This window comes from Aplosporella prunicola (genome assembly GCF_010093885.1).
Source record: "Aplosporella prunicola CBS 121167 unplaced genomic scaffold K452scaffold_6, whole genome shotgun sequence".
NCBI lineage: Eukaryota > Fungi > Ascomycota > Dothideomycetes > Botryosphaeriales > Aplosporellaceae > Aplosporella > Aplosporella prunicola.
This window is the reverse complement of record NW_022983534.1, coordinates 105,991-132,290: the sequence shown is the minus strand read 5'-3', so window position 1 is coordinate 132,290 and position 26,300 is coordinate 105,991. Positions and strand designations below refer to the sequence as shown.

Below are 26,300 nucleotides of genomic sequence, written 5' to 3'. Positions count from 1 at the left end.
ACTATGACGACGAAGGCGAAGATACAAGGGGCGGGAGTTGCAGCAGCGGGGCACGCAGAGCTTGAAGTCTCCTACTTCTTCTCCTTCCCTTTTCTCTTGGATCGATACCTGTTTCTGTTTGTTTGTTTGTTTGCTTGCTTTTATATAATCGTCACCCAGTCACCTAGTTAGCGGATACATGACATGACATACCATACCATACCACACTATGGTCGAAGACCTTGATTCGCGCATTGTGTTTGCTTGGGCTTGCTTGCTTGTTCTCTGGCGGTGTGCATTTCGCGTCTACTTGGTACAACCGGGGACTTCTTTGCTATATACAACAAACAACAACGACGACGACGACGAACTTTGGGAAAAAACACAAAGGCAAGGAAACTATTGGTCGTCGATGACGTGGAGGTACTTCTTCTCCTCGCGCTTCTCGCGCTCCGTCTGGGGCGGGAGGTCGTAGAAGGAGGAGCTGCGGTAGGCCTTGAGGTAGGCGTACGCCAGGCTCTTGATCTCGACGGGCTCGATGTCGAGGTCCTTGAACGTCTTGGCCTTGGGGTCGATGTGCTGGTCGATGAACTCGCGCTCGACCTCGTCGGCCGACGTCGTGGGCCACCAGAGGGCGCGGTTGAGCACCTTGGCAATCGGCTGCATGAGCTTCTTGGGAACGTTGATGTGGCGGCGGTGCTTGATGATTTCCTTGTCGACCATGTCGGCCAGCTCGGCCATCGAGTAGTTGGTCGGGCCGTAGAGCTCGTACGTCTCCGACGCCGTGTGGTCGTTGTACAGCATGTGCTCGAGAGCCATGCCGACGTCGATGGCGTGGACGGGCCAGAAGCGCTGCTGCATCGCGTTCGACGTGATGAGGTTGGTCACGCCGGCCAGCGTGTTGAGCAGGTTGTCCTCGTAGCCGAACATGGGCGCCGGGCGCACAATCGTCGTCTCCGGGAAGATGTTGCGGACGGCCCGCTCGCCCCACGCCTTGGTGCGGTAGAACTCGGAGGGCGAGTTGACGTCGGCGCTGTGCGACGAGACGTGCACGAAGCGGTCGACGTCGTACTTGGCGACGGCCTCGGCGATGCGCTCAGCGCCCTCGATGTGCACGTCATCGAGCTCGAAGTTCCTTTGTTTTTGGCGCACTTGGTCAGAGATCTATCTCGCGGGGGCAGTCTTGCGCGCCGGTACTAACTTGGTGGGGTAGTCGCGGCCGACCAGGTTGTAGACAATGTCCGAGTGACGGACGCTCTCCTCGATCGACTGCGTGTTGCGCAGATCGTACTCCTGCACCACGGTCAACATGTTCCTCCGAACCTCTCAATGCGGCGCTCTTACGATGAAGACGACTCTGCCCAGGTCACCGGCCACCTTGAGGTGACGCTTGGCCATTTCCTCGCGGAAGGGCACGACGACCGTGACACCCTGGCGCGCTGTTGAACCCCCCCAATCAGCCCTGTACATGTCGAGCTCGAGAAAGAGAGAGCGTACCCAGCCTGTTGACGATATATCTACCCAGGAAGCCAGTGGCGCCGAAGACGGTCGCGGTGTGCCCTTTGCGAAGGAGTCAGTTGCGGTAGAGTGCAGGGCGGGTGCATTGAGATCGAACCTCCGAGCGAGGACCTGTAGCATGTCAGTGAGTGCACGGCACAGGGCCATTCAGGGCTCCAGAACCTACCTGCCACCAGCTATCCGGATAATGGGCTTGCCGGTGCGAGTGATTGCTACATCGTGAACGGCGCGGCGGGCAGGGCGCGGGAAGGCGGGGGACAGGCGCGGGGCAGCCAATGCCTTGACAAGGCCGACGCCAGGGCCGGAGCAACTCCTGGAGAGAGCCATTATGGGGAGTGGAGAGAGCGGAGAGGTGCGGTGATAGGTCGTAGCAGCGGGACGGCGTTGCGGAGCACCAAGGACGGATTGACCTGACGCCTTGTCCCGGAGCGGGTAAACTTTTTGACGTCAGCAGATCGCCATGAAGCTTACTGGCCTGCTCCAAAGCCGACGCCGCCGACCAAAGCTCTCGAGCTGCTGCTGCAACCTAACCTCACCATCCCGCCTAGACCACCACAACCAACAACCCTCCCGCCCCCGCCGCGTCACCACTCCATCTCCCACTCCATCTATCCATCCTCCCATATCTCCTCCCGCCATTCTCCCTCATCGCCGCCATGGCGACCGTCAAGGAGCTTGAGATGATCCCGGACTACCTCTCCGATCAGCGTGACAAGGCCCCGGACGAGCTCCAGCACTTCTTCCTGTCCTTTGAGGACTACTGGGAGCGGAAGCTGTGGCACGAGCTCACCCACAGCTTGCTCGAGTTCTACGACCAGCCCACCAGCGCGCCCCAGCGGATACCACTCTACAACACTTTCGTCAAGGCCTTTGCCGACAAGATCAACCAGCTGAAGCTCGTCACCGTGGGGCTGAGCGCCGCATCGCAGTGCAAAGGTCAGCCAGACGCGCACCAGCCGTTGGGCCCATGCTGACCGTCCGATGCAGATGACAAGGAGCGCCTCACATTCCTCCAGCAGCTCGCCGAGAAGGTCAACAAGCCCGAGTCCCAGGACGCATACGTATACGCCACCGTCGCCGTGGCAAGCGTCCAGCTGCAGCTGAAGGACTTTGTTGATGCACGGAAGAAGCTCGACGAGTGCGAGAAGGTCTTGGACACGTTCGACACGGTCGAGACGGTTGTCCACGCCGCCTTCTACCGCGTCAACGCTGAGTACTACAAGGTAATGGATATCCCTTTCGTGCTAGGATTAAACTAACGGAAATAGTCCCAGCACGAGTTTGCCTCCTACTACAAGAACGCCCTCCTCTTCCTCGCCTGCGTCGACATCAAGGACCTCAGCCGCGAAGAATGCCAGCAGCGTGCCTACGATCTCAGCATTGCCGCACTCGTCTCGGACTCCATCTACAACTTCGGCGAGCTTCTTCTCCACCCCATCCTCGACTCGCTCCTCAACACGCCGCACGCGTGGCTGCGCGAGTTGCTGTTCGTGTTCAACCGCGGCGATCTGGCCGAGTACGACGTGCAAGCAGGCAACATCTCCAAGAACCACCTCCTGAAGGAGCACCAGCAATTCCTGTACCAGAAGATATCGCTGGCCGCGCTGACCGAGGCCGTGTTCCGGCGCCCGCCCCACGACCGCGCCATGACGTTCGCGGCCATTGCGCAGGAGACCAAGGTCTCGCCCAACGACATCGAGCACCTCATCATGAAGGCGCTGAGCCTGGGCCTGCTGCGCGGCCAGATCGACCAGGTCGCCGAGATCGCAAAGATCAACTGGGTGCAGCCAAAGGCGCTCGATATGCAGCAGATTGAGAGCATGCGGCTGCGGCTGAAGGAGTGGGACTCCAGCGTCAATCAGCTGGGCAACTGGATCGAGGGCGTCGGCAAGGACGTGTGGGCGGCATAGATGTTATAGAAGCAGACGAAACTTGGGTTGCGTGGGCGGCAGCAGAAGAAGCAGATTGTCGCCTCCGTGCGTGTCGTGCGGCTTCGAGAACGATTCTCCAAAGTCGCGTGCGTGTGTTCGGCCGCGTGGCCTGTTGGTGGGTGGGGTAGGTAGTTAGGCGGGGTGCGCAGAGACGCGGAGCCCGGAGCTGGCTAGACACGGGGCTTTCGCTAGGTGGTGGGTGGGCAGAGCAGCATTGGGCTGTGCATATAAGACCCGGAAGCGTAATGCAGGGCGGAGACGCATGGATAGGTGGGTAGGTAGGTAGGTAGGTGGCTCCGTAGACGGATGCTGCTTGCGTAGGTATGTCGATTGCGTGCGTTATGAATGACTATGTGTTGGATGTTCTGCTGTCCCCTCCTCCTGCTACATGTACGTGCCTCTTGTACTTGTTCACTCGTTCACTTCTCGTATACATAGTACGTTATGAATTACGCACTAAGACACGCCTATAACCTACGTTCCTCGTCCCCACCTTCTCTATCCCCCCTCTCCTACCTATCCAAAAATATATAAAAGCACAAGACCCCTACAACACCACCCCCACTCACACTTCCGTTTCCATCAAGAAAAATGAATCGATAAACAAACAAAATAAAATAAACAAAAAGAAATACAAGGTAGTGGCTACCGAGATGCTGAATTGACCTTGCCTCAAAGACGCCAGCTACTGCAAAGAAACTGCACCAGCTGTGCCTGTCCGCCTATTGCGCACCTACGGTCTTTCCGCCTCCCTCTTGCATGCTAAAATCTACTATAAAAATCGCAAGCATCTACTATCTACCACTGACGAAAGAAAAAACCCCACTCTAGTATTATACATACAACACAACAAGCACAAGCAGCCCGCTCGTGGTGCCGCAATGCATCACTACGTACACGCACGCCAATCCCAGCGCAACCGCCACCCCTCACGCCCCAAACGCGCCCAGCACGTCCTCCAGCCGCAGCGACCGCGCGTCGCGGAGTTTGCGTTTTTTGGTCTCGGGCCCTGCCTCCGCCGCAGGAACAGGCCCCACAGAAACAACCCCCACAGGCGCAGAAGCCGCAGCCGTAGGCGTCGAAGTCGTAGGCGTAAAACCCATAGGAGCAGAAGCCGTGGGTGCAGAAGGAAGCTCGACGCGCTCGAGCAACGGGCACGTGTACAGCCGGTACGAGTGGCCCGCGAGGTTGCAGCGCAGTGCGAGGGCGGGCGGCTCATGCGGCGATGCTGTGGGCGGTAGCGTGTAGTCGGAGCTGAAGGTGCGGCGGTAGTAGTCGTCTGGGCTGTCGCGGTGGGTGAAGATGAGGCCGCAGGCTATGAGCTTGTGGGCGGTACTGTTGTGGGGGGTTAGTTTGGGTGGGGATTGAGGGTTGTTGTTGTTGTTGTTGTTGTTGTTGTTGTTGTTGTTGTTGGGGGATTGTGTGTGTATGTGTGCGTACGTACGCTGGCACGGCCTTCCAACCGCGGGGCTCGGCCCGGCTGTCGTAGCTGATGTCGCAGCCGTCGAGGGTGCAGAGCCGGAGGGAGGGGAGGCGGTGCAGGTGCTGGAAGGAGGCGTTAGAGATGCTCATGATGTTGAGGAGCATGACGACGCGGAGCTCGGGGAACGCGCCGTTGGATTGCGCCTCGTCGCTCCAGGCGCGCAAGACGCGGTCGTTGAGGTTGGTGACCTCGGTGCCAATCACTTGCAGGGTCCCGAGGTTGGGGAGCTTTGCGAGGCTCGTCCACTCCGCTGTCGAGATGCTGCCGGCGTCTTTGAGGCTGAGGTGGTTGATCCATTCGAAGTCGGGCGCCGAGATTTGCTTCACGATGTTGGGCAGCGTGAATCTTTGCGTCGTGTCTGATAGCGACACTTTGTGGGTCTTGCTGTTGAATACGTCGCGCGCTTCTGGATAGGCGCAGACGAACATCTTCCATGTACGCAACGAATCCAAACGCCTGGGATGGGGTTGTTAGATCTGGTTCCAAGACGGTCTTGAAGGAAATTGTTTCAGTTCATATAACGGGCTCAGAAGAGATTGAATGAGAGTATGTTTAGAAAAAAGAAATTGTTAAAAAAAGGGAGCCAGTATGAAAGACGCACACGCGCATAATGTAATGCCATATCTTCCTGCCAACAGTCCAGGGAACGCAGGAAAGCGTCTCGACGTCCAAATCATTCAGGTTAGCAAGGATCGAGCGCAACGCCATCTGCTCCAGACTATCTGCTCCAGGGGCGTCGCGGTTCTTGAAGTTAGTGACATCGTAAAGGCTCCCAATGGTGGTGGTGGTCCAGGACGAGAGCATTGAAGCTGGCATTGAGAAGGTCGTCTCGGTGAAGACCTGACCGTTATCGGGAGCATAGTTGACGGTTCGTGCGGATGACGGCACCAGGGCCGGATCGGATGCTAGAAGATGTCGCCAGACCATATTTCAATGAGCTGTAGGTACGGGGTGTCGGGAGCGGACACGAGATAAATTAATTTAAACTCTCCGGGTCGCACGGCGTGAGCTTTCGCCCGCTAAGTCCGAAACGACCATGAGCCTCCACCTACATCCCTCCCCCGCCACTCTCCATTCAAGCTTGCTTGAGGAGCCATGTGCCCCGCGAGCGTCCCGATAGAAGATGCCCATCCGAAAGTCCAGCATCCTCGCCTCCGCCACCGGCATCAACGCCCTCTATAACCACTCGAGGACGTCATACATTGTACCCCCACGACCGCACGCCGCAAGAGGCTACGCCGACGTCCCGAACAATGGCCATTTCGGCGCAGAGTACCCATGGCCGCAGTGCGCGCACCCGCACAAGCCGCCGACGCCCTACCAGATCTTCGACCTGTGCAAAGGCGCGCCCTACAGAAAGGACCGCTTCGTCGAGCTGGTCAAGATCTACCACCCGGACCGCAACCTGCCCTCGCACATCAAGCCCGACATAGCATGCCCGCACGCCGTCCGCCTCGAGCGCTACCGCCTCATCGTCGCTGCACACGGCATCCTGTCCGATCCGGCCAAGCGCAGCGCCTACGACAAGTGGGGCGCCGGCTGGGGCAGCGCCAAAGACATCAACGTGCCGTCGTACGAGCGGCGGCACTGGAAGCCCGGCCAGGACCCTATGGGGAACGCGACGTGGGAGGATTGGGAGCGCTGGTACAACCGCGACAAGAAGAGCGACCAGCACCCCGTCTTCGTCTCCAATGGCACCTTTGTTGCTTGCATCATGCTGGCCATGGCCCTGGGTGGCTATGGCCAGTTGCAGCGCGCCGGCAACTTTGGCACCACGCTAATAGAGCAGCGGGATATTGTGCACTCGCAGGCTAGCAAGGAGCTGAAGCGCGCCAGACAGGCCAGTAGGATTGGCGATCGCGATGAGCGGGTAGAGAGTTTCCTCAGGCATAGAGATGCTACGACTCATCGCGAGGAGGCGTACAGGCGGCTCCTCCCAGAGCCGGAAGTCTGTTCCAGCGAGGACGTGAAGGGTGGAAGCGCACTGCCGGGCAGGTCGGCTTGACAAGTGCCGCCGTACATAATGAATAGTGTAGATAACCGTGGCCAAGGGCGTTTGGGGCGACGGACAGGACTCGGTGGCGTTCAGCATTCTCTGGGCAGTATTGATTTACATAGCAAGTACGAAGAGAGAGTGGCTCAACTATGGGCACGTTTCTCGCGCGGCGAATGACCTCCAACGCTTCGACATTCCGGGGGACAGCCACGTCAATGTCGTCAAGGGTCCTGGAGGGCGAGCGGCACGCATGGCCCCACGTCTGGCTTGAGCGGAGGGGCGCCCACAGTCAACGCCCGACGCTCCCGGTTTCAGACCATCCTCGACTCGTGCTGCGCCACAGCTCTGACGATGCCGAGCACCACTTCCCTTGCCCTCACTGCTGTCACTGCCACAGTAACAGCTGTTCTCCTGTCCCTATATCTTGCCTCGGAGCCCTTCCGTGTAACACAAATATCATCCTTTGTTTCTCCGTTTATACCCTTTCGTGCAAACATGGGTGGCGGTGACGGATACAAGTCCGTGGCGTACTTTGTCAACTGGGTAAGCAGTCCATCTGCATCTTCCTCGACGCCGCATGCTAACAGCGCCAGGCCATCTACGGCCGCAATCACCAACCGCAAGACCTTCCAGCTGAAAGGCTGACCCACGTCCTCTATGCGTTTGCCAACGTGCGGCCGGACAGCGGCGAAGTGTGCGTACTGCGTCATCACCACCACAGGCTGCCACGCGGCAGCTACCCGGCAACCCACGCGCTGACCTCCAAACAGATACATGACGGACAGCTGGTCCGACGTCGAGAAGCACTACCCAGGCGACTCATGGAACGACGTAGGCAACAACGTCTACGGCTGCATCAAGCAGCTCTACCTGCTCAAGAAGCGCAACCGCAAGCTCAAGCTGCTGCTCAGCATCGGCGGGTGGACGTACTCGCCCAACTTTGCGTCCGCGGCAGCAACGGACGCAGGGCGCAAGCGCTTCGCGCAGACGTCGGTGCAGCTGCTCAAGGACCTCGGGCTCGACGGCCTCGACGTCGACTGGGAGTACCCGCAAGACGACGTGCAGGCGCAGAACTGGGTGCTGCTGCTGCGCGAGTGCCGGCAGGCGCTGGACGCGTACGCAGATGAGCTCGCGCGCCGCCAACAGCAAGGCCAAGGGCTGCGCCCGCGCTTCCTGCTGTCGATCGCCGCGCCCGCCGGCCCGCAGAACTACCAGCGCCTGCACCTCGCCGCCATGGCGCCGCTGCTCGACTTCATCAACCTAATGGCGTACGACTTTGCCGGCAGCTGGGACAGCAACGCCGGACACCAGGCGAACCTCTGGCCCTGTCGCAGCAACCCCCAGTGCACCCCGTTCAACGCCCACCAGGCCGTCGCCTGGTACCTGAGCCACAGCGTCCCCGCCCACAAGCTCATCCTCGGCATGCCGCTGTACGGCCGCGCGTTCCAGGGCACTGCTGGCCCCGGCCACCCCTACCAGGGCGTCGGCGAGGGCAGCTGGGAGAACGGCGTCTGGGACTACAAGGCCCTGCCCCGCCCCGGCGCCCAGGAGTACTTTGACTCCGAGGCCGGTGCGAGCTACTGCTTGAACCCGGCGAACGGCCTCATGGTGTCGTATGACAACAAGCCGATGGCGATCCAGAAGGTCGACTATCTGCGCCAGAACCACCTCGGCGGCGCCATGTGGTGGGAGTCGTCGTCGGACAAGGCCGGCGAAGAGAGTCTCATTAAGACGGTGAGTGCCGCTGTTTCTTCTTTTTCCCCTCCTACCACAACTTTCGTCTCTTGATTGAATGGGAAGGGAAACCTTGCGTGAAGCCCCTTGCTGACGAGAACAGGTTGTCGACCGCATCGGTGGCTACAATGGCGGCTTGCTCGATAACCAGGACAACGTGCTGACGTACCCGGACTCGAAATACGAGAACTTGAGGAAAGGCATGCCGGGCGAGTAAGAGCGTAGAATAGTCGATGAGAAGAGAAAGAGGAAGATGCAAATTAAGGCGAAGGAGAAGACATTATGAAGAGAAGAGGTAGCACCAGCACACTTACTCACTAGAGCCACCTAGCACCAGCACGTGCTGTGTTGTATGTACACGAAGTAGGCATGTACGCGTGTAACGGCGTTCCCGGCGATCGTCTTCATGATGAATAAAGAATGAACAAACTAGTCCTTTCCTCAACTGCGTTCACAACCGCAGAAACTGTGCTGTGCTGTCTCAGTGCACCTCAGTGAAGCAAACGGCACAACACCCCCTCCCCTCCGCCCCCGCTCCACGTCGTGCTATCGGGCTATCGGGCTAACCGTGCCCCGATCATGCATGCATGCGTGCCTGTGTGTGCGGGTGGGCGTGCATGTGTGCATGCGGGCTTGGGTTGTACGACATGACCATAGGTAGGTATTGCGCGGGAAGCGTAAAGCGTAAAGCCCACGTCTGCGTAGGTATAGATGCACCAACATCACCAACATCACCGACATTGCCTACTAACTAGGTACTAGATACCTAGATAACTACGCTACAGTACCTACATACACACTCTGTGACTGCCTAGGTAGTTTCTTGCTAGGAGTATACTAGCTAGCTAGCTAGCTAGGTATCGCAACCGTGCTTACCTTATAAACCTAATTATAATCACTATCGCAATCGCAATTATAATCACGATTTCGATCCTGTTCATTGTCCTGCTGCACACACCCAACACGCAACACGCAGCTACCCAGCATACTAGGCTGGCTGACTGACTATGTGCCTGTTCTACTCTAGGCGGTAGCTAGCCTGCCAGCCTATGCAAGGTGGTGGGTGGTTGGCGTTGGGCGTTGAAACGGCTGGCTGGCTGGTTGGCTGGCTGGCTGGGTGTAGTGTAGTGTAGTGTGTAGCACACCTCGATTCGGTGCGCGAAGAAAAGAACGACACAGCTAGACAGCTAGGTACCTACGAGTAGGTAGTTACAGCTACAAGCTAGGTAGCTAGCTACTCCAGCCGTAGGAGCACTTTATAGCAAACACCAAACCTCCTTACTCGGCAGCCCTCATCACTCCACCCACCAATCCAGCAGGCACGCCGACAACCCAAGCCCCAAAGCCCAAGCAAACCTGCACAAGCCAAAACCGCCACCGCGCTTGCGGGCGGCGGCAGGCCGCCCAAGCACCCATTAAAGTAGCGCGCCGGCCCGGCCAGCCTCCCTTCCCGCGCTAAACTGCAACAGGCAACAAAGGCGCGCCGCGAAAATCTTCCCGTCCCACTTGCTACATGGATGCTAGATTGCCTGCAACGCCAGCCTGCCAACTGCCTCTAGTGGTAGGCGATTTGTGGGGCTTGCTTGCTGGGCTTGGGCACGAGGGTTAGGGAGGTGACTGGGAAGAGAAGCGTGGTGGAGGGAAGAGGGAGGCATGTGAACACACGTCGTACGCTGTAGTGTCCAGTAAGGTAATACTTGGTACCGAGGTGAAGCGCAAGTTCGCCACACCAACGGTGCGGAGACGCCGAGGTAAACGCACACCTTTTGCTTCTTCTCTATGAGTAGTAGGCATGCAGCACGTCGTACTCATGAATCGAGCCGAGTCGCCTCGAGAGCGGGCGGGACGAGCCTGCCGGGACGCAGCACGCATGCGCATGTGGAGCTCTCGTCGGAGCGTCCTCTACTTGGTTCGTACATGATAGTTACGGGTCTTTTTTTTTTCTCGCACGTTGCACGCACACCCGCAAGCTTATGCACACGCGTCGTGCTGCACTACCGTCCAAAACTCAAACAGCCTGTTCCGTCGCTCGAGTCGCGTGTGGCGCCGCCATTTGCGCGCCGCTATGATATTCCTGCAGGAGCGCGCAGGGCTGGACGCCGTGTTTGGTGGATATCTCGGCTGGGGGGTGGAGATGTTCAATTTTTGAGAGAAGGGGCACGGTACGCTACGGTAAGGTACGCGTAAGTGGGAAGCGAGACGGTGAGCCGGTCTTGTGTTGTATGTGTGTGCTTGCTTGTACGGTGTACGAAGGACAGATGCTGCATAGCCCGTGTCACAGCGATGCTGTTGCCCTTTCGGCAGCTGCGTGATTGGTTGGTATTCTCGGGACGAGAAAGTACCGGAAATTTACGGGGATTTCCCTCTTACGGGGATATACAAAGAAGCTTAGCAGTTACCTCTTCCGGCGGTAAAGGAGGGGGAGATGTGGCGCTCAAGCGTTCTTTGTATTACCTAAAACGGTATGGTTGCTCCTTCCCTACTACCTTTTCCGTAATAGCGTCTGAATAAAGTCGCGGGACTGAAATAAATAAATCCCCGAGAGTCCCGGGGACGGAATTTTCCCTTTAAGTTTTAGAAGCACGCGCACGCCCCGGTTAGGCCGAGTCTATATATCAAGGGCGGGGCTGCTGCATGTCTGCCTGCTTGGGTCGAGACCTTCTGTGGGGACTTTTTTTGTGCTGGACTGGACTACTTATAACTACGTCCGACGGACTACTACTCCTAGCTGGACGACTGTGTGCTGCTACTGCTGCTGCGTTTCCTACTGCTGTCGCGTTCTTCTCCACCTCTTCTCTATCTCCATCTCCAGTACCGAGTCTATCCTCTCCGCCACCCACGCCCTTCCTCCCTCCTTCTTTCTCCCACCACCACAATGCACCTCACGGCCTTCCTTGGCCTCTGGGCCATCGCCGCCTACATCATCTACTTCACGCTCAACGCAATCGTCACACGCCGGCGGCGAGCCACTCTCGCAAAGAAGCTAAGCTGCAAGCCGCCCCCGAGCTGGAACGCCGGCGACCTCTTCGGCATCAAGGAAGTTCGTGCCGTGCTCAATGCCGACAACACGAAGCGCCTGCCGCCGTACGTCATGTCCCGCGTTGAGGATATCAGCAAGCGCGAGGGCCGCGTCGTCTCCACCATGGCCATCACTCAGGCCGCCGACGATCTGCTCTTTACTTGCGACCCGAAGAACATCCAGGCGCTGCTGGCGACGCAGTTCAAGGACTTTGAATTTGGCCCTACGAGAAATGGCAACTTCGGGCCGCTTCTTGGCTCGGGAATTGTGAGTTCCCATCTCTTTGTTCTCCATTTTCCCCATTCCCAAATATACGGACGGTGACTAACTATGGCGGCAGTTCGCAGCCGATGGAAAGCAATGGGAGCACTCGCGCGCAATGCTGCGGCCGCAATTCGCGCGCGAGCAGATCAGCGACCTCGAGCTCGAAGAGGCGCACGTGCAGAACATGCTGCGCACACTGCCTGCAGGCAGCGATGGCTGGACAGCCGCAACCGACCTGCAGGTCCTCTTCTTCCGTCTGACGCTCGACTCGGCGACCGAGTTCTTGTTCGGAGAGAGTGTCGACAGCCAGCTCGCAGCCCTGCCGGGCTACGTGCCCAAGAGCACCAACACCACCAGCGACGAGCGCCTCTTCGCCTACTCCTTCGACAAGGCGCAGTGGTGGCTGGCCCGGGGCGCCCGCTTCGGCAGTAAGTACTGGCTGGTGCACGGCAAGGACTTCAAGAAGCAGTGCCGCGAAGTGCACGACTACGTCGACTACTTTGTGCAGCTCGCGCTCAACAAGGCAGCTCGCAACGACGAGGAAAAGGCATCCGGCCGCAAGGAAAAATACGTCTTCCTGGACGCGCTGGCGGCTCAGACGCGCGACCCGCTCGAGCTGCGCGCCCAGCTGCTCAACATCCTGCTCGCGGGCCGCGACACGACGGCCAGCCTGCTGGGGTGGTTGTTCCTGGAGCTCTCGCAGAACGAAGCCCAGTTCACCAAGCTGCGGACCGGCATTCTCGAGGCCTTCGGCCCCGACGGCAGCGACGACCCCGCCCACGCCATCAACTTCGCCGCCCTCAAGAACTGCGCCCCCCTCCAGCAAGCCCTTAACGAAACGCTGCGTCTCTACCCGGTCGTCCCCATTAACAGCCGCCGCGCCTTCGTCGACACGACGATCCCGCGCGGCGGCGGGCCCGACGGCCTCTCCCCTGTCTTCGTCCGCGCGGGCCAGGAGGTCAACTATTCCGTGTACGCCATGCACAGGCGGCGGGATCTGTGGGGCGAGGACGCGGATGAGTTTAGGCCCGAGCGCTGGGAGGGCCGTAGGCCTGGCTGGGAGTACCTGCCGTTCAATGGCGGGCCGCGCATTTGCATTGGCCAGCAGTTTGCGCTGACCGAGGCGGCGTATGTGGTTGTTAGGCTGATGCAGAAGTTTGACGGGATCCAGGGACTGGACAAGGGCACGAAGAACCCGGACTTGAAGTATGGGTTGACGTTGACGAGCTGCCCCGGTGAGGGTGTGAATGTGCGGTTGAGGGAGGCGAAGCGGGAGAGTGCGTGAGAGATGTGTTTGTATGATTAGGAGTAACTAAGGGAGGATTTGTTTGGCATGATTGTGAGAATAAGTACGCAGAGAAAAGGTGGTCGGCTGGCGTAGTTGATTCTGTCTTAAACGTTAGTTGGATATACCTGTATCTACACCAATCTCTACCTGTTTCCGTTCTTAAAGTAAGAGTGAGGACCAAGGCGAAAGGTGACTTTGAACGTCGGCAGCAATTCCAGTATCATGAAAAAGAGAACAAACAGCGCCGTCGGTGTTGATCCGGAAGGACAGAAAGCGGAGCCGCGCGAACCGGGGTTAGCGGCCCGTGCGCAAAAAGTTCTGGACGAGCGAGGCGCGCGAGAAAAAAGTCGCGACTCGCCCTCTCCAACAACAAGCACACCCACCCACCCACACACCTCGAGCCAACCAGCCAGCAGCAGCCATGGCGCGCATAAAGAAGAAGGGCCAATCCGGCCAAGCCAAAAACTACATCACGCGCACGCAAGCCGTGCGCAAGCTGCAAGTCTCGCTGCCCGACTTCCGCCGCCTCTGCATCTTCAAGGGCATCTACCCGCGCGAGCCGCGCAACAAGAAGAAGGCCTCCAAGGGCGCCACCCACTCGACCACCTTCTACTACACCCGCGACATCCAGTACCTGCTGCACGAGCCGCTGCTGGCCAAGTTCCGCGAGCACAAGGCCCTGGGCAAGAAGATCAGCCGCGCCCTCGGCCGCGGCGAGGTCGGCGATGCCGCTCGCATGGAGAAGAACCTCACGCCCAAGATGAGCTTGGATCATATTATTAAGGAGCGCTATCCTACGTTCGTCGATGCTCTTCGCGACCTTGACGATTGTCTGTCTATGCTCTTCCTTTTCGCGAACCTCCCCTCTACTGCTGCCGTCCCTCCAAAGACCGTCTCGCTTTGCCAGCGCCTCTGCCTCGAGTTCGAGCACTACCTCATCGTCTCGCACTCGCTGCGCAAGTCGTTCCTCTCCATCAAGGGCATCTACTACCAGGCCACCATCCAGGGTCAGGACATTCTCTGGCTCGTGCCGTACAAGTTCGTCCAGCGCATGACCAACGACATTGACTACCGCATCATGGGCACCTTTGTCGAGTTCTACACTACCCTGCTTGGCTTTGTCAACTTCCGTCTCTACAACTCTATCGGCCTCAACTACCCCCCCAAGTTCAACGCCGTCAGTGACGAGAAGGGTGGCGAGCTCGGCGCATTCATACTCGAGGGCAAGGGCGTCGGCTCTCAGCCCGCAATTGAGGCTCCGTCTGCAAGCGGCGATGTCGCCATGACCTCGGCTTCGGCGCAGGCTGCGGCTGACAAGGTTGCTGCGCTGGAGGAGCCTGATGCCGAGATGGAAGACGCAAAGGAGGTCGCCGAAGGCGAGGACAAGCAGACCGATGCGATTGACAAGTTCGAGACGACGGGCGAGGACGCGGACGAGCTTCCCCAGCCCCAAGCAGGCAGCTCCGAGGCCGCCAGCCTTTTCTCTGGCTGCACCTTCTACCTTTCCCGCGAGACCCCTCGCCAGCCCTTGGAATTTCTCCTCAAGTCTTTCGGCTGCAAGCGCGTCGGCTGGGACTCTGTCCTCGGTGACGGCGCTTTCACCACCAATGAAGCCGACCCCGCCATCACGCACCAAGTCGTCGACAGGCCTAACATCCCCGTGCCGACGCTTAACGCGCAAGAGACCAACGCGCCGACTGAGAACGGCGTTAGGCTGAAGCCCGGCACCCGCGTCCCCGGCCGCACTTACATCCAGCCCCAGTGGGTGTGGGACTGCGTCAACCAGGGCAAGCTCTTGCGGCCGGACCTGTACGCGCCCGGCGCGACGCTGCCCCCGCATTTGAGCCCGTGGGTCAAGCCCAAGAAGGGCCAGTACGACCCTACAGCGCCGTTGGCGGAGCAGGAGCGCGAGGGCGAGGCGGAAGAGGCCGAGGAGGCCGAGGACGAGGAAGAGGAGGAAGACACACCCAAGGACAAAGCCTCGGCTGTCCTACTCGACCGCACTGGCGACGTCGAAGCCGGCGAGGGCATGGACGTGGCTGGCAGTGATGAGTCTGACGAGGAAGAGGAGGAGGACGGCGACTTTGGCGGCTTCTCAGACGATGAGGAGGCTGAGCAAGGCTCGGACGTCGACGAAGCCGAGGCGGAGCGCATCCGGCATCAGAAAGAACTGGAAGCCGAAGCCAAGGGCAAGCCGTATGCGGCGCAAGACAATGCCGAGAAGAAGAAGGGCAACGAGGCGCGGAAGCGCAAGGCCAAGAAGGACCGCGCCGAGCAGGAGGAGCTGGAGCGCCAGATGATGATGATGCCGCGTAGCAAGAGGAAGCTGCTCGAGAAGATGACGTACTCGAACAAGAAGCGGGACGAGGAGGCGGAGAAGCTGCGGGCGAAGAAGCGGAAGCTGGAGAAGGCGACCAAGACGACGTGATTTTGTGGTAATTACCCTGCCCCAACAGCGAATAAAACGAAACATCTCTTTCTTTCTTGAGCAACAGACAGCAGACGGAAAGAGTGGGCGCGGCCTGTATTGTAGATCTGGCGGAACAAGACAGAGGATTGAGGTTAGGTGTGAGCTTATAGCTCGGAGTACTCCTAGCGGTTGCCGCCCGGCATGTTTCTCGACTGGGAGCGGCCGTAGTGCCGGTCCTTGTTCCTGACTGGTCCAACAGAGCTCCGAGCGTCTGCAGATGAGGGCAGAGGCTCGCGATACTGAACATGCCTATCCCAGTCCTCGAGCCTGGTATACGGGCTCCTGAGCCAGGCACCCAGTTCATGTAAAAACAGCCGGGCGTTGCTGCGACCCAGGAATTCCTGCAGCATCTCCTCCGCTTGTCCGGTGCTACCTTTGATATCCACAGTCTTCAAGATAGCAACAATGTACTCAAGAAGAAACTCGGCGTTGTTTGCGCGACGCGTGCCCTCCGAGCCTTGTGAAGTCGAAGAGCCCTCCCCCGGGTCTGCCGCCGCCAGGAAGCTGAACACGCGGAGCTCGCGGCGCACGAACGCGCGCGCGCGCGATTGTAGCTCCGCGGAGTTGGCGACCATTTGTGGCGTGAGGTTGACGTAGCGTGAGATGCGATTGCTGCCTACATGCATCGAGTACAGGTCGTTGCGGTAGACGTGCCGGCGGCGAAGGAGGGTAAGATCGGGGCCTGGGGACGGGCTGCGGTGCCGCGGCCTGGGGAATCTACGTCGCGGAAGGCGACTAGGGCGGAAAGAGGATGTTGATGGCTGCGCATTGCTCGATTCGGATACTTTTTGCTTGGTCGTGTGGACGTTGTAGGTCATGAAATCTTCGGGCGAGCGCCAGTCATACTGGACCTCTGTGATTTCCGTCTTGCCTGGGATGATGGGTAATCAGCGGGCGTGTCTGGGGGAGGCGAGTCGTCCGCTGGGTATGGTACACACATAGCGGACACTGCGAGCATTCGTGCAGCCAGCTCACGAGGCATTGGAAGTCGAAACTGAGGTGATTGCACGGAACGGCGACAGCGCGCTCAGTGATGGCATCCAGACAGATGACACAGGCCTCGGGGGCGCCATGTCGCCTCTCTTGCGCTTGAATATCCACTGTCGGGGCGTGTATGAGGGAGGTTGCGCGCACCCTACCCGCCATAAACTCGGTGATGGATGACGTTGAGCGGGAGTGGCGCGGAGAATGCGGGCGCGCGCGCCTGTCGGCTGCGGCTGGGAAATCCATTGCGCCTTCCTCGCAGGGCATGTACTCGGTCGACCTTCTTCCTTCCGCCACCACAGTCCTCGAGTTCCGGAACCATGTCTTCTTAAGCCTCTTTGGCCGACGTTCTTGCACTCGCTCTCTCCGCACACTCTCTAGGTTCCGCAGACCTCGCTCAAGAAGCTGCCTCGTCATGTCGCAGCCCGTCGCCAGCGACACGCCGAATGGCGCCATCAACAACAAGACCAGCACTCATACTGTCACTGCGCTGAAGAGATGGTCTTGCGACGACAAGGACCTTCCCGGTATGCCTCTCACTCGACAAAGTCTCGAATGCGACTGACGAGTTACGCAGGTGTGGACAAGATCAAGTCTATTCACGTCTACGACTTTGACAATACGCGTGGGTACTTCTTGCCTCGCGCATGCTCCCCGGACGTATCGCTGACCCTTGTCACCAGTCTTTGCGAGCCCCCTTCCGAATAAGCAGGTGTGGAATGGTCCCACGATCGGTCAGCTACAATCGCCAGACATCTTCGTCAACGGAGGCTGGTGGCACGATGCCAGCATCCTCGGCGCGACTGGTGAGGGCATAGAGAAGGAAGAGCCGCGAGCATGGGAAGGCTGGTGGAATGACCAGGTTGCCAGCCTAGTCGAGCTCACGATGGAGCAAAAGGACGCGCTCAACGTACTGTTGACCGGCCGCTCCGAGGAAGGCTTTGCAGACCTTATCAAGCGCATACTGCGCAGCAAGAGGCTCGAATTCGACATGGTCTGCCTCAAGCCAGCCGTCGGCCCTGCCAACCAAAAATTCGCGAACACCCTAGCCTTCAAGCAAGAGCTTCTCCGGGATCTCGTCTACACCTACAAAGACGCCGACGAGATTCGCGTCTACGAAGACCGCCCCAAGCATACCAAGAACTTCCGCGAGTTCTTCGAATCGTTCAACAAGGCTCTGCTGTCCCCCGATCCGCCAATTCCTCGGAAGACCATAAGGGCGGAAGTGATCCAGGTCGCCGAAAATGCGACTTCACTTGACCCGACGACCGAGGTGGGCGAGGTACAAAGCATGATAAATGCGCACAACAAGCTTGTCAAGGCGGGCAAGGCCCCAAGAGGCTCTGTGCCCTGGCAGATCAAGCGCACTGTCTTCTTTACTGGTTACCTTCTTGAGCCTCCCACTACTGAGCACATCAGCTCCAACATACTCAGTCTACCGAATGTACCGGAAGGTGAAATCCGCATTCTCGCCAACAGCATTCTCATTACCCCAAGGCCTTGCCCCAGGAGCATCCTGGATAAGGTAGGCGGTATTGGTAAGGTGCAGAGGTGGAAGATAACTGGGACGGCCGTCTTCGAAAACAAGCTCTGGGCCGCGCGCGTGCAGCCTATCCCGGCCAACTCCCGCATCTACACCGAAAACCCGACTCCTACGATTGTTCTCGCGCTTCGTCGCGGCGCGCGCCCCGCCGATGCCGCACGCATACAGAACTGGCAGCCCGTTGCGGACAACAATGCCATCGAGTTCGACACGACGGTTGGTGAAAAGGTGCTGCTCCGTCTCGAAGAGGAACGTCGCGGCGAGAGCCAATGGGAGTCGTTCTTCCCAGGCCGCAAGCGCGGAAGGGCAAGGGACGAAGAGCTCGACATCAACGACACAAACGCCTTCCCAGCGCTCGGCAACGGCGCGGACAACGGCGGCGCCACGCTGGCCCCCAACCAGCGCCATAGCAACTACAACAGCTTCAAGCCGCTTGCGCAGGGCCAGGGTGTCTCGGCTCATGCCGCGTATCATCATAGGAATAACGACGAGAACCGCCGTCAGGGCGCCTCGGGCGGTGGTGGTGGGTATCGCGGTGGAAGCCAGGGTAGGGGCCGTGGCCATGGTGGTCCGCGTGGAAGAGATGATAGGGGTAGGGGACGTGGTCGTGGTGGTGGGAGGGGAGGTAGGTCCCGTGGTGGGCACTACAAGAGTCTGGATGATGTGGGCGACAAGGGTATGGGCAATGGGTTTGGTGGCTATGATGATGGTGGGTATGGGTATTGAGTGAGTGAACGGTGGTTGTTGCTGCTGTGGGGAGAGTGATGGCGATGATGAGAGCGATGGAGGGTGATGGCTGGTTTTTCTTTTTGTGGCCTTTTTAGCTTTGCTGGGGAGGTGTTGATTGACTGGGCGGGTGTGGGGATGGGGATGGGGCTTGCTCTCTCTTGCTCTTGCTCTTACACTTGATTTTGCTCTCGGTGGCGCGTAGGTAGGTGGGAAGGCTTCGTCGTGCGGCTATCAGATCAATGTGGTTCTTCTGGTGGATGGGTATGGTATGGTATGCTGGATTGCTACATGGAGCTAAAGAGCTAAAAGCTAAAGAGTTAAAAGGCTAGAGTTAAAAAATAAGTTTTCTTTTTCTTTTCTTCCATTCTTCTGTGTTAAGTGAGTTGGGTTGAAGTTTTTTGTTTGTTTGTTTTGTGCTTGTGGGGTGTTTGAGAGGTGTGGTGTTTGAGATGTGTGGTGGTGAGAGGCATGGTGGTGATGGGTGGGTTTACGAGATGGATATGAGATCTACACACAACCTCTTGCCTGTAGGTTAGTAGAGCAGTTGTCTTGGAGATTTACAGCGTGTGGTCAGTCTTCAAAGTCACAATGCTCAGCTGAAGAATGCCAAGAAGCCACTCAGCATCTTAACTAGACGCTGGCGACGAAATATGGTTACTGGATGGTGGAAAGGTGTCGTTTATCCTAAGGCCTTGTTCAGGCGGTTGGCGTCTTGTTGGCGAGGCCTACATACATGGCATGACGCAAGGCGAAGTATACGATGGAAGCAAGTGTCAGGACTTAGAACTGTGTTAAACGTTAGGCAAAGGCAGTACCTAGTCTTGTGGCCTAAAAGGCAGCGAACTACTAGCTCTGTGCAGGATGGATGCACTGATACGCATGATAGACGTATGCAGACGTAGAGGACCCATAAGAACCTGCCTCATCACCAAGCCATCGACTGACTATCAACGCAAAAGTCATTGCCGTTTCAATAGCCACCACCTGCGCAACAATCCCCGAGCGAAGGCGAGCGATGGCATCGTGGCTGCAGCCGTGTGGTCTGAGATAACGTTCAGGCAGGAAAATCGCGCACGCCGCTCACGCAGCACCGCAGCGCATGAAGTCATTCGCAAGCAAACAGGATCCAGAGGGCCGGGATGCTGCACGGCTGGCGAATGCCGTTGAGCGCTTTCTGTGGGCTGGCTTGTTAGCGCGATCCTGATGTACTGAGGTTATACGTAGTTAGACATGCTAGAGTAGCTACCCACCTACCCCTCCTCTAGCGCCGCATCACGTGTGCGGGGCATGCGTTCTTTTATATATCTCGACCCGGTCTCGGAATCGCTTCTTCTTCTTCTTCTTCTCTATCACTCTATCCTCACTCAGTTTCCTCGAGTCTAGTCTCCGGCTTTCATTGCTGCTACTGCTGTTGCTGCTTGACAAGTACCCAAGCCTTCCAATGCTGCGTTGGAGCTTTACTGACATTCTTTTAGGCTCATCGTTTGCCATCATGTAAATCTGCCCGCATTGGGAGCATCAAGGCTTTTCGGCATGGAGTTGTTACTCTGCTATCAAGTGTCATATCCTTCAGGTAACTATCTGAATGCATGAACCGGTGCTTGGACTTCGGCCGTCCGCCATTCGAAGGGTTTTCCATCTCTCCACCACGCTCGGTTCTTGAGACCGTCCGTGGTGGAGCGTTGCTAGCCTGGCGGGCGGTTCGCTGCCCTCGCTGAGATTATACGGTTGAACTTGATCAGGATAATACCTGCGTCGAAAGAATCATGCTCTCCCTTCCCCCCGGTAGTCTCCAACTGACACCTAGCTAGACACTTGAGCCTTCTCCAAGATGTCTCCCCCAATTGCCACTTTCCCCTCTACCACTGAGGCCCCCTCTGCGCCCACGGTCACCAAGGCCTTGCCGACCAAGGGAGCCGCTCCTGCTGTCCAGGGCAGCATGACCAAGTCCGTTGACGAGATGGCCGGCCAGTGGGAGACCTTCAAGTTCGCTCCCATCCGTGAGAGCCAGGTCTCCCGCGCCATGACGCGCCGCTACTTCAAGGACTTGGACACCTACGCCGAGTCGGACATTGTCATTGTCGGCGCCGGCTCCTGCGGTCTCAGCACTGCCTACATGCTCGCGAAGGCTCGTCCGGACCTGAAGATCGCCATCATCGAATCCGGCGTCGCTCCCGGTACGTTAACACCCCCAACTTATGTCCCTCCACTCAACAAGCAAGCACTAACACGCGCGCACAGGCGGTGGAGCCTGGCTCGGCGGGCAGCTCTTCTCGGCCATGGTGATGCGCCGCCCGGCTGACGCGTTCTTGCGCGAGATCGGCGTGCCCTACGAAGAGGAAGGTGACTTCGTCGTCGTCAAGCACGCGGCGCTGTTCACGTCGACGGTGTTGGCGCGCGTGCTGCAGTTCCCCAACGTGAAGCTCTTCAACGCGACGGCAGTCGAGGACCTGATCACACGCCCGACCGGCGACGGCGGCGTCCGCATCGCTGGCGTCGTCACCAATTGGACGCTCGTCAGCATGCACCATGATGACCAGAGCTGCATGGACCCGAACACCATCAACGCGCCTGTTGTTGTGTCTACAACTGGACACGACGGACCTTTCGGTGCATTCAGCGTAAAAAGATTGGTAAGCATGCAGCAGCTTAGTAAGCTAGGCGGTATGCGCGGCCTTGACATGAATTCTGCCGAAGACGCCATCGTGAAGCGCACGCGCGAGGTGGTGCCGGGCTTGATTGTCGGCGGCATGGAGCTGTCGGAGGTGGACGGCGCGAACCGCATGGGTCCGACGTTTGGCGCTATGGCGCTGTCGGGTGTCAAGGCGGCTGAGGAGGTTCTCAAGGTCTTTGATGCTAGGAAGGCCGAGAACGAGAAGTTCTAGCCTGGGTGTGTGTTAGTGGTGCTGGCTTGTTGTTTGGATGGTGCGGAGCCATTCTCTCACTCCCTCACTATTCGCTTGGATGGTGCTTTACACCTTCACACTCGTTAGTTATGGGTTATGTTGAATGAAACTATCTTGTCTGTCGCTCATATCTGTTTGGTCATCCTGGTGTGAAAGCTCTTTGATCCCTTTCCGGTGACGATGCATTAGTGGATGTGTCAACACAGTCCTAGCTAACGCTGCCGACAAGTCTAAACGCCAGTTCGTCCGCCAACATCAGCATCGACTATGCATCTACACCATCCCCCCTTACCACAACAAAAGCAACTATACGCAATCCCACGCCAACGCTGGCCAGGCATACGTACCAAAACACACCTTCCCAAAAGTCATAACCTTAAATGTCATTACCACGCGAACTGCGTACTCTAGTCCTGCTCCCCGTCGAGTTTAGGTTCTAGCTCCAGCCTCTCTTCTAAGCTCTGACTAACAGTGCGAAATTGCTCTGACATGATGGCAAGGAAAGGAATACTGCTGATTCGCAAGCAAGGGTGGGCTCCTTGCTCTTTGGGCCGTATTGATGGGGGAGGGATGTGACGGCGTGGATGGCGGGCGAGTGTGATTTGATTAGGTTTTTTGGGGGTTTATTGAATGTTTTTGGCTGCTTTTTTTTTTTTTTTTTTTTTTTTTTTTTTTTTTTTTTTTTTTTCCTCTCTTGTAGGGATCTGTTGCGGCGGCGTATAACGTCTAGTACCGCGGGACGAGAAGTACGATATTATAAGATAGCTAATTAGAGGTACTCTTAGCGGTAATTTATAAATCCCTTACTCCTAGGCACCGGATAATTTGCCTACCCCACGTGATAGCGTCTACAGAATTACATGATGTGTTTTCTAGTCTTTAAGATCTTAGGTCTCTATACCCTTATAAGTACGTTTATACCCTTCGAATATTTTATATTTATACCCTCGTAGCTAGTAGTCGTATATATCTATACCTCTATACTCTCGTAGTATACTCTACTACTCGTATATTTTTACTTTCATATAATTATATAGTATCTATTAGCTGTAGTATAATAGTCTATTATAACTATCTAAGAAGTATTATATAGGTATTATATATTTTACTCAATATATAGTTAAGGGGTGGGTAAAATATCTAGAAGGGGTGGGCAAATTATCCGGGGCCTAATCGTGTCAGCCTTGCAAGGTGCCTTCGAGGCGCCTTTACGCACTAGGACAGAGAGAGAGAGAGAGACTGTCATACTTGAGGAGATCAGCTGAGCTTTACAGTTATACAACGGTAAGCTGCATGTTCACCGGTGTCAGCCTTCCAGGACGCCTTCCCGCGTTTCAGCCTGTTATGAAAAAAAGAATTATGATTCGAGATGAATACCTGTTTGTAGATTCACCTAAAGCGCCATCAACCTATCATTAGACTCCAAAGCCTTGCTGATTCTAAAGGTAGCAAAGACAGCGCATTGCCCAAAGGCCATTGTCGCACTGTACAGCATGATATATCAGCGAGTTCGGACATAAGAGAACCAATATATCTGTGAAGCAACGAGGCAGAAGAAAGGAATTGATCGCTGTGGCGAGAGATGAGGCAGCGCTGTCGCCGACCAACCCCTACTAACCACAAAAGGCAAGCGCTAAGCCGCATAAGTAAATGAGCACGAAAACAGTAACACCAGCCCCCCAAGCATATAAAGCCGTTTCGTCAGTTCACCATTGTCCTCCGGAACGCACAGGGGCTAGTGGCGCAGTGGGAATAGGGGGTAATCGCAGTCTTGTAAGTCTTCGGTGTTCCGTTCCAAGACTGCGTTCGAATCTGGGGGTTAGCAACTTTGTAAGTCTTCAGTGTTCCGTTCCAGAGTTGCTGTTCGATCTGGGGGCCACAGCGACGTCTACACGCACTGGGGAAACTTGCTACAGTAAGCGGGTTTGTAGAGCCTTTGGACTTGACTTTTTGCTGTGGTGTGCTCTCTGGTTAATGGGTTTTTCGATTTTTCTCTGCCCCATGCCCACCTACAACCTCGTAACACTGCCATCGACACCCTTAAACACATCAACACTCGGGATCAGACGACGGAATACTCGCCCAGAGGCACCGCAATGCGCCCCAGCCCATAGCCTTCGCCCAACAACTCACTGTCTCAGCCCAAAAAGAAGAACCAACGTCATCAAGAGGATATACAATCGACCTCGCTATCATCGCCATATCGACTTCTGGGTCAGTAGTAGTAAAGTCATCAACCTAATACCCTTAAATAATTGGTAAGATAAATACACTACACACAGTGCATATACCACATCTCAACAGTCTCCATCCAACCAACTACTACCTACAACAAGCACACAACACAAGCACACACAAGCACGACAAAAAGCGCAAGCAAGCAGTCTTAGATTACCTACCTAAGCAGGTAGTAGGTAGTAGGAGCAGTACTAAAGCGTTTACACCCCATCCCATCCATCAATCCATCTCTAACTACTCGTTGTACTCGTGCCAGAGCCAAAAACCAGAAGAAGAAAAAGAAGAAGCAGAACCAACAGCCAGAGCCAAACCAAGCCAGAACCACGAAGGGAAGGGAAGGGAAAAAATGCTCCGTTTTTCACGGACGGAGGACGTCGACGCGTCTCAACTACTTGCTTGGTCTTGACGTCCTGTCCCATCCAGTCTCCTTCATCCTGCCCACACACACCATTCCGACGCACGCAACGCAACGTGTAAAGATATCTAACACACCCCATGCCCTCCACTGCCACCTTCACCCAACCCAAGCCCAAACCTACGCACTAAGCCCCCACAGCCGTCCCGCTCTGTCCCTGCCCCTGACTCCCATAAGACCCACTACTCCCCGGCGGCTGGGGGGTCCCGCTACCCTGGCGCTTCGCCTGCGCCTGCACCTGGGCCTGAGCCTGCAGCCTCGCCTGGGCCTGGGCCTGAGCCTGCGCTTGCGTCCGGCTCAGCATCGCCGCGGCCTGCTGTTCCGCGCTCGTGTAACTCACGCCCGCGGCCGCGGTCGCGTACGGCGTCCCCGCAACCGGCGTTCCAGGCGGGTAGTAGCGCGACGCATTCGCGCCTGGCGTGGCGTACGGGTTCGCGGTGGTCGCGGTGGCGGATGGTGGCCGTGCTGGTGCGTATGGCGCTCCAGCCCCCGCTGCTGGTTGCGACTTCAATGGCGATGCGGTGCGCACGTGCGGGCTGCCCGTTGAGGTGTAGTTGTACACGGGGGCGGCGCCCTGCGTGCGCGGCGGGTAGGCGGAGCCCGGAGGCTGTGTGTACCGGCTCTGCGAGGCGCCCGCGGGCGTTGTCTGGTAGTATGTATGGCCGATGCCGTAGGCGGGCGCGCCGGGCCGTTGCGGGTAGTACTGGTGGCCTGGCGTCGGGGCGTACGTTGATGCCGCAGCACCATACGACGGCCGCGATGGTGTTTGGGCGTACGTCTGCGCGTAGCCCGGACGTGCTGTCGAAGCGTATGCGCCGGGCGTTTGGTACGGTTGTGTGGACCGAGGGTACTGGCCCAGGGACGGAGACCGGGTTGGGGGCTGTTGCTGCGGATAATATGATGGGGCACCAGCAACGGGCCGAGCACCGTACGACACGGACGGCGTGCGACCGTACTGGCTTGCTGATGCTGCATAGTGATGACTTGGGAGGGTGGAAGGCGCACGCACTGGCACCGCTGGCGTCCCGACAGCCGCACCGATGGCAGCAGATTTGGCCAATTTTGAGATCTGATCCTCCTCCATAACTCCGCGATAGTCTTCCGTCTCGATAAGAAGGCTTTTACTGATGTTTAAGTCTGCCAACTGGTCCCCGTTGAGCTTCGCGACCGCATACGGAGGCAGGGTTGAAATCATTAGAGATAGTTGCATTTTGAGCATGCTGTAAATATCGAATTCGTCGGACGAAGGGGTCGTAGGTCGTACCGAATTGTCTTGCGATGCTGCTGCTGGCCTAGTGGATGGCGCCAGAGTTGTGAGCCTGATCCTTTGATGAGAATGGAGGGTCTCTAGGAGCTGAGAAATTTCCGTGAGTATCTCTTCGACTTCTCTATCTTCTTTTTCAGCTGAAGGGTCCTTTGGCGTGAATTCCTCCGGTTGGAACTTTTCGATCGCCTCCTTCATCGCTTCCTCTTCCGTTTGCGAATCCTCCATGGCATCCTCGTCTACAGCCTCTCCAGGCTGAGCATCGAAAAGAGCTGGGTCAATGGCGAAGACTTCGTTGAATCTCTGCTCGCCAAATCTCCGCCAATAAATCCGATTCTTGATTTCCTCGGGGACGACGGCCATTCCATCGTCGTGCGTAGGGGCAAAGCTGGAAAACACGCTTCTGAACAGGGCATCGGCTTTTGCCTTCTCTTGCGCTGCCTTGGCCTCTTCTGACAATGGAGGGTTAAGCTCGCCAGTACTGAGGGCCCTGTCCCTCTGCTTTCGCTTTGCGGACGGCGAGGAAGGCTCCTGGGGAG

General features: G+C 57.3%; 11 protein-coding genes across 11 annotated transcripts; 8 read left to right on the top strand and 3 right to left on the bottom strand.

The window, feature by feature from the left end:
* Nucleotides 1-378: 378 nt before the first annotated feature.
* Nucleotides 379-1,824, bottom strand: K452DRAFT_295859 (uncharacterized protein; the record flags this gene model as incomplete). Its single annotated transcript, XM_033541863.1, has 6 exons — nucleotides 379-1,114; nucleotides 1,181-1,272; nucleotides 1,324-1,418; nucleotides 1,477-1,539; nucleotides 1,595-1,608; nucleotides 1,664-1,824. The coding sequence occupies 6 exons, from the start codon at nucleotides 1,822-1,824 to the stop codon at nucleotides 379-381; spliced, it is 1,161 nt and encodes a 386-aa protein (XP_033400116.1).
* Nucleotides 1,825-2,153: 329 nt separating this feature from the next.
* Nucleotides 2,154-3,407, top strand: K452DRAFT_222932 (uncharacterized protein; the record flags this gene model as incomplete). Its single annotated transcript, XM_033536584.1, has 3 exons — nucleotides 2,154-2,433; nucleotides 2,485-2,720; nucleotides 2,766-3,407. The coding sequence occupies 3 exons, from the start codon at nucleotides 2,154-2,156 to the stop codon at nucleotides 3,405-3,407; spliced, it is 1,158 nt and encodes a 385-aa protein (XP_033400115.1).
* A 1,357-nt stretch (nucleotides 3,408-4,764) lies between these two features.
* K452DRAFT_356610 (uncharacterized protein) lies at nucleotides 4,765-5,798 on the bottom strand (the record flags this gene model as incomplete). The annotated part of the gene is made up of 2 exons (XM_033546062.1): nucleotides 5,513-5,798; nucleotides 4,765-5,367 (listed from the first exon to the last, which is right to left on the bottom strand). Coding segments are annotated over exons 1-2 (816 nt in total), but the record flags the coding sequence as incomplete, so codon positions are not given.
* Nucleotides 5,799-5,962: 164 nt separating this feature from the next.
* K452DRAFT_284714 (uncharacterized protein) lies at nucleotides 5,963-7,196 on the top strand. The gene has a single exon (XM_033539992.1). It carries the CDS (start codon nucleotides 6,035-6,037, stop codon nucleotides 6,914-6,916), a length of 882 nt encoding a protein of 293 aa, XP_033400113.1. The 5' UTR covers nucleotides 5,963-6,034; the 3' UTR covers nucleotides 6,917-7,196.
* A 113-nt stretch (nucleotides 7,197-7,309) lies between these two features.
* Nucleotides 7,310-9,084, top strand: K452DRAFT_245210 (glycoside hydrolase family 18 protein). The gene is made up of 4 exons (XM_033537973.1): nucleotides 7,310-7,450; nucleotides 7,501-7,601; nucleotides 7,678-8,641; nucleotides 8,745-9,084. Exons 1-4 carry the CDS (start codon nucleotides 7,403-7,405, stop codon nucleotides 8,856-8,858), a joined length of 1,227 nt encoding a protein of 408 aa, XP_033400112.1. The 5' UTR covers nucleotides 7,310-7,402; the 3' UTR covers nucleotides 8,859-9,084.
* A 1,143-nt stretch (nucleotides 9,085-10,227) lies between these two features.
* On the top strand, nucleotides 10,228-10,912 carry K452DRAFT_141346 (uncharacterized protein). Its single transcript, XM_033535410.1, has one exon. The coding sequence runs from the start codon at nucleotides 10,421-10,423 to the stop codon at nucleotides 10,826-10,828; it is 408 nt and encodes a 135-aa protein (XP_033400111.1). The 5' UTR covers nucleotides 10,228-10,420; the 3' UTR covers nucleotides 10,829-10,912.
* A 373-nt stretch (nucleotides 10,913-11,285) lies between these two features.
* On the top strand, nucleotides 11,286-13,417 carry K452DRAFT_316404 (uncharacterized protein). Its single transcript, XM_033543963.1, has 2 exons — nucleotides 11,286-11,927; nucleotides 12,001-13,417. Exons 1-2 carry the CDS (start codon nucleotides 11,517-11,519, stop codon nucleotides 13,207-13,209), a joined length of 1,620 nt encoding a protein of 539 aa, XP_033400110.1. The 5' UTR covers nucleotides 11,286-11,516; the 3' UTR covers nucleotides 13,210-13,417.
* Nucleotides 13,418-13,633: 216 nt separating this feature from the next.
* K452DRAFT_222369 (uncharacterized protein) lies at nucleotides 13,634-15,640 on the top strand (the record flags this gene model as incomplete). The annotated part of the gene is made up of 1 exon (XM_033536556.1): nucleotides 13,634-15,640. The coding sequence occupies one exon, from the start codon at nucleotides 13,634-13,636 to the stop codon at nucleotides 15,638-15,640; it is 2,007 nt and encodes a 668-aa protein (XP_033400109.1).
* Nucleotides 15,641-15,804: 164 nt separating this feature from the next.
* On the bottom strand, nucleotides 15,805-16,828 carry K452DRAFT_222948 (uncharacterized protein; the record flags this gene model as incomplete). The annotated part of the gene is made up of 2 exons (XM_033536585.1): nucleotides 15,805-16,553; nucleotides 16,621-16,828. 2 exons carry the CDS (start codon nucleotides 16,826-16,828, stop codon nucleotides 15,805-15,807), a joined length of 957 nt encoding a protein of 318 aa, XP_033400108.1.
* Nucleotides 16,829-17,081: 253 nt separating this feature from the next.
* K452DRAFT_295851 (uncharacterized protein) lies at nucleotides 17,082-18,935 on the top strand (the record flags this gene model as incomplete). Its single annotated transcript, XM_033541862.1, has 3 exons — nucleotides 17,082-17,193; nucleotides 17,244-17,291; nucleotides 17,350-18,935. The coding sequence occupies 3 exons, from the start codon at nucleotides 17,082-17,084 to the stop codon at nucleotides 18,933-18,935; spliced, it is 1,746 nt and encodes a 581-aa protein (XP_033400107.1).
* Nucleotides 18,936-20,413: 1,478 nt separating this feature from the next.
* K452DRAFT_356603 (uncharacterized protein) lies at nucleotides 20,414-21,971 on the top strand. The gene is made up of 2 exons (XM_033546061.1): nucleotides 20,414-21,115; nucleotides 21,180-21,971. The coding sequence occupies exons 1-2, from the start codon at nucleotides 20,770-20,772 to the stop codon at nucleotides 21,821-21,823; spliced, it is 990 nt and encodes a 329-aa protein (XP_033400106.1). The 5' UTR covers nucleotides 20,414-20,769; the 3' UTR covers nucleotides 21,824-21,971.
* Nucleotides 21,972-26,300: the final 4,329 nt, after the last annotated feature.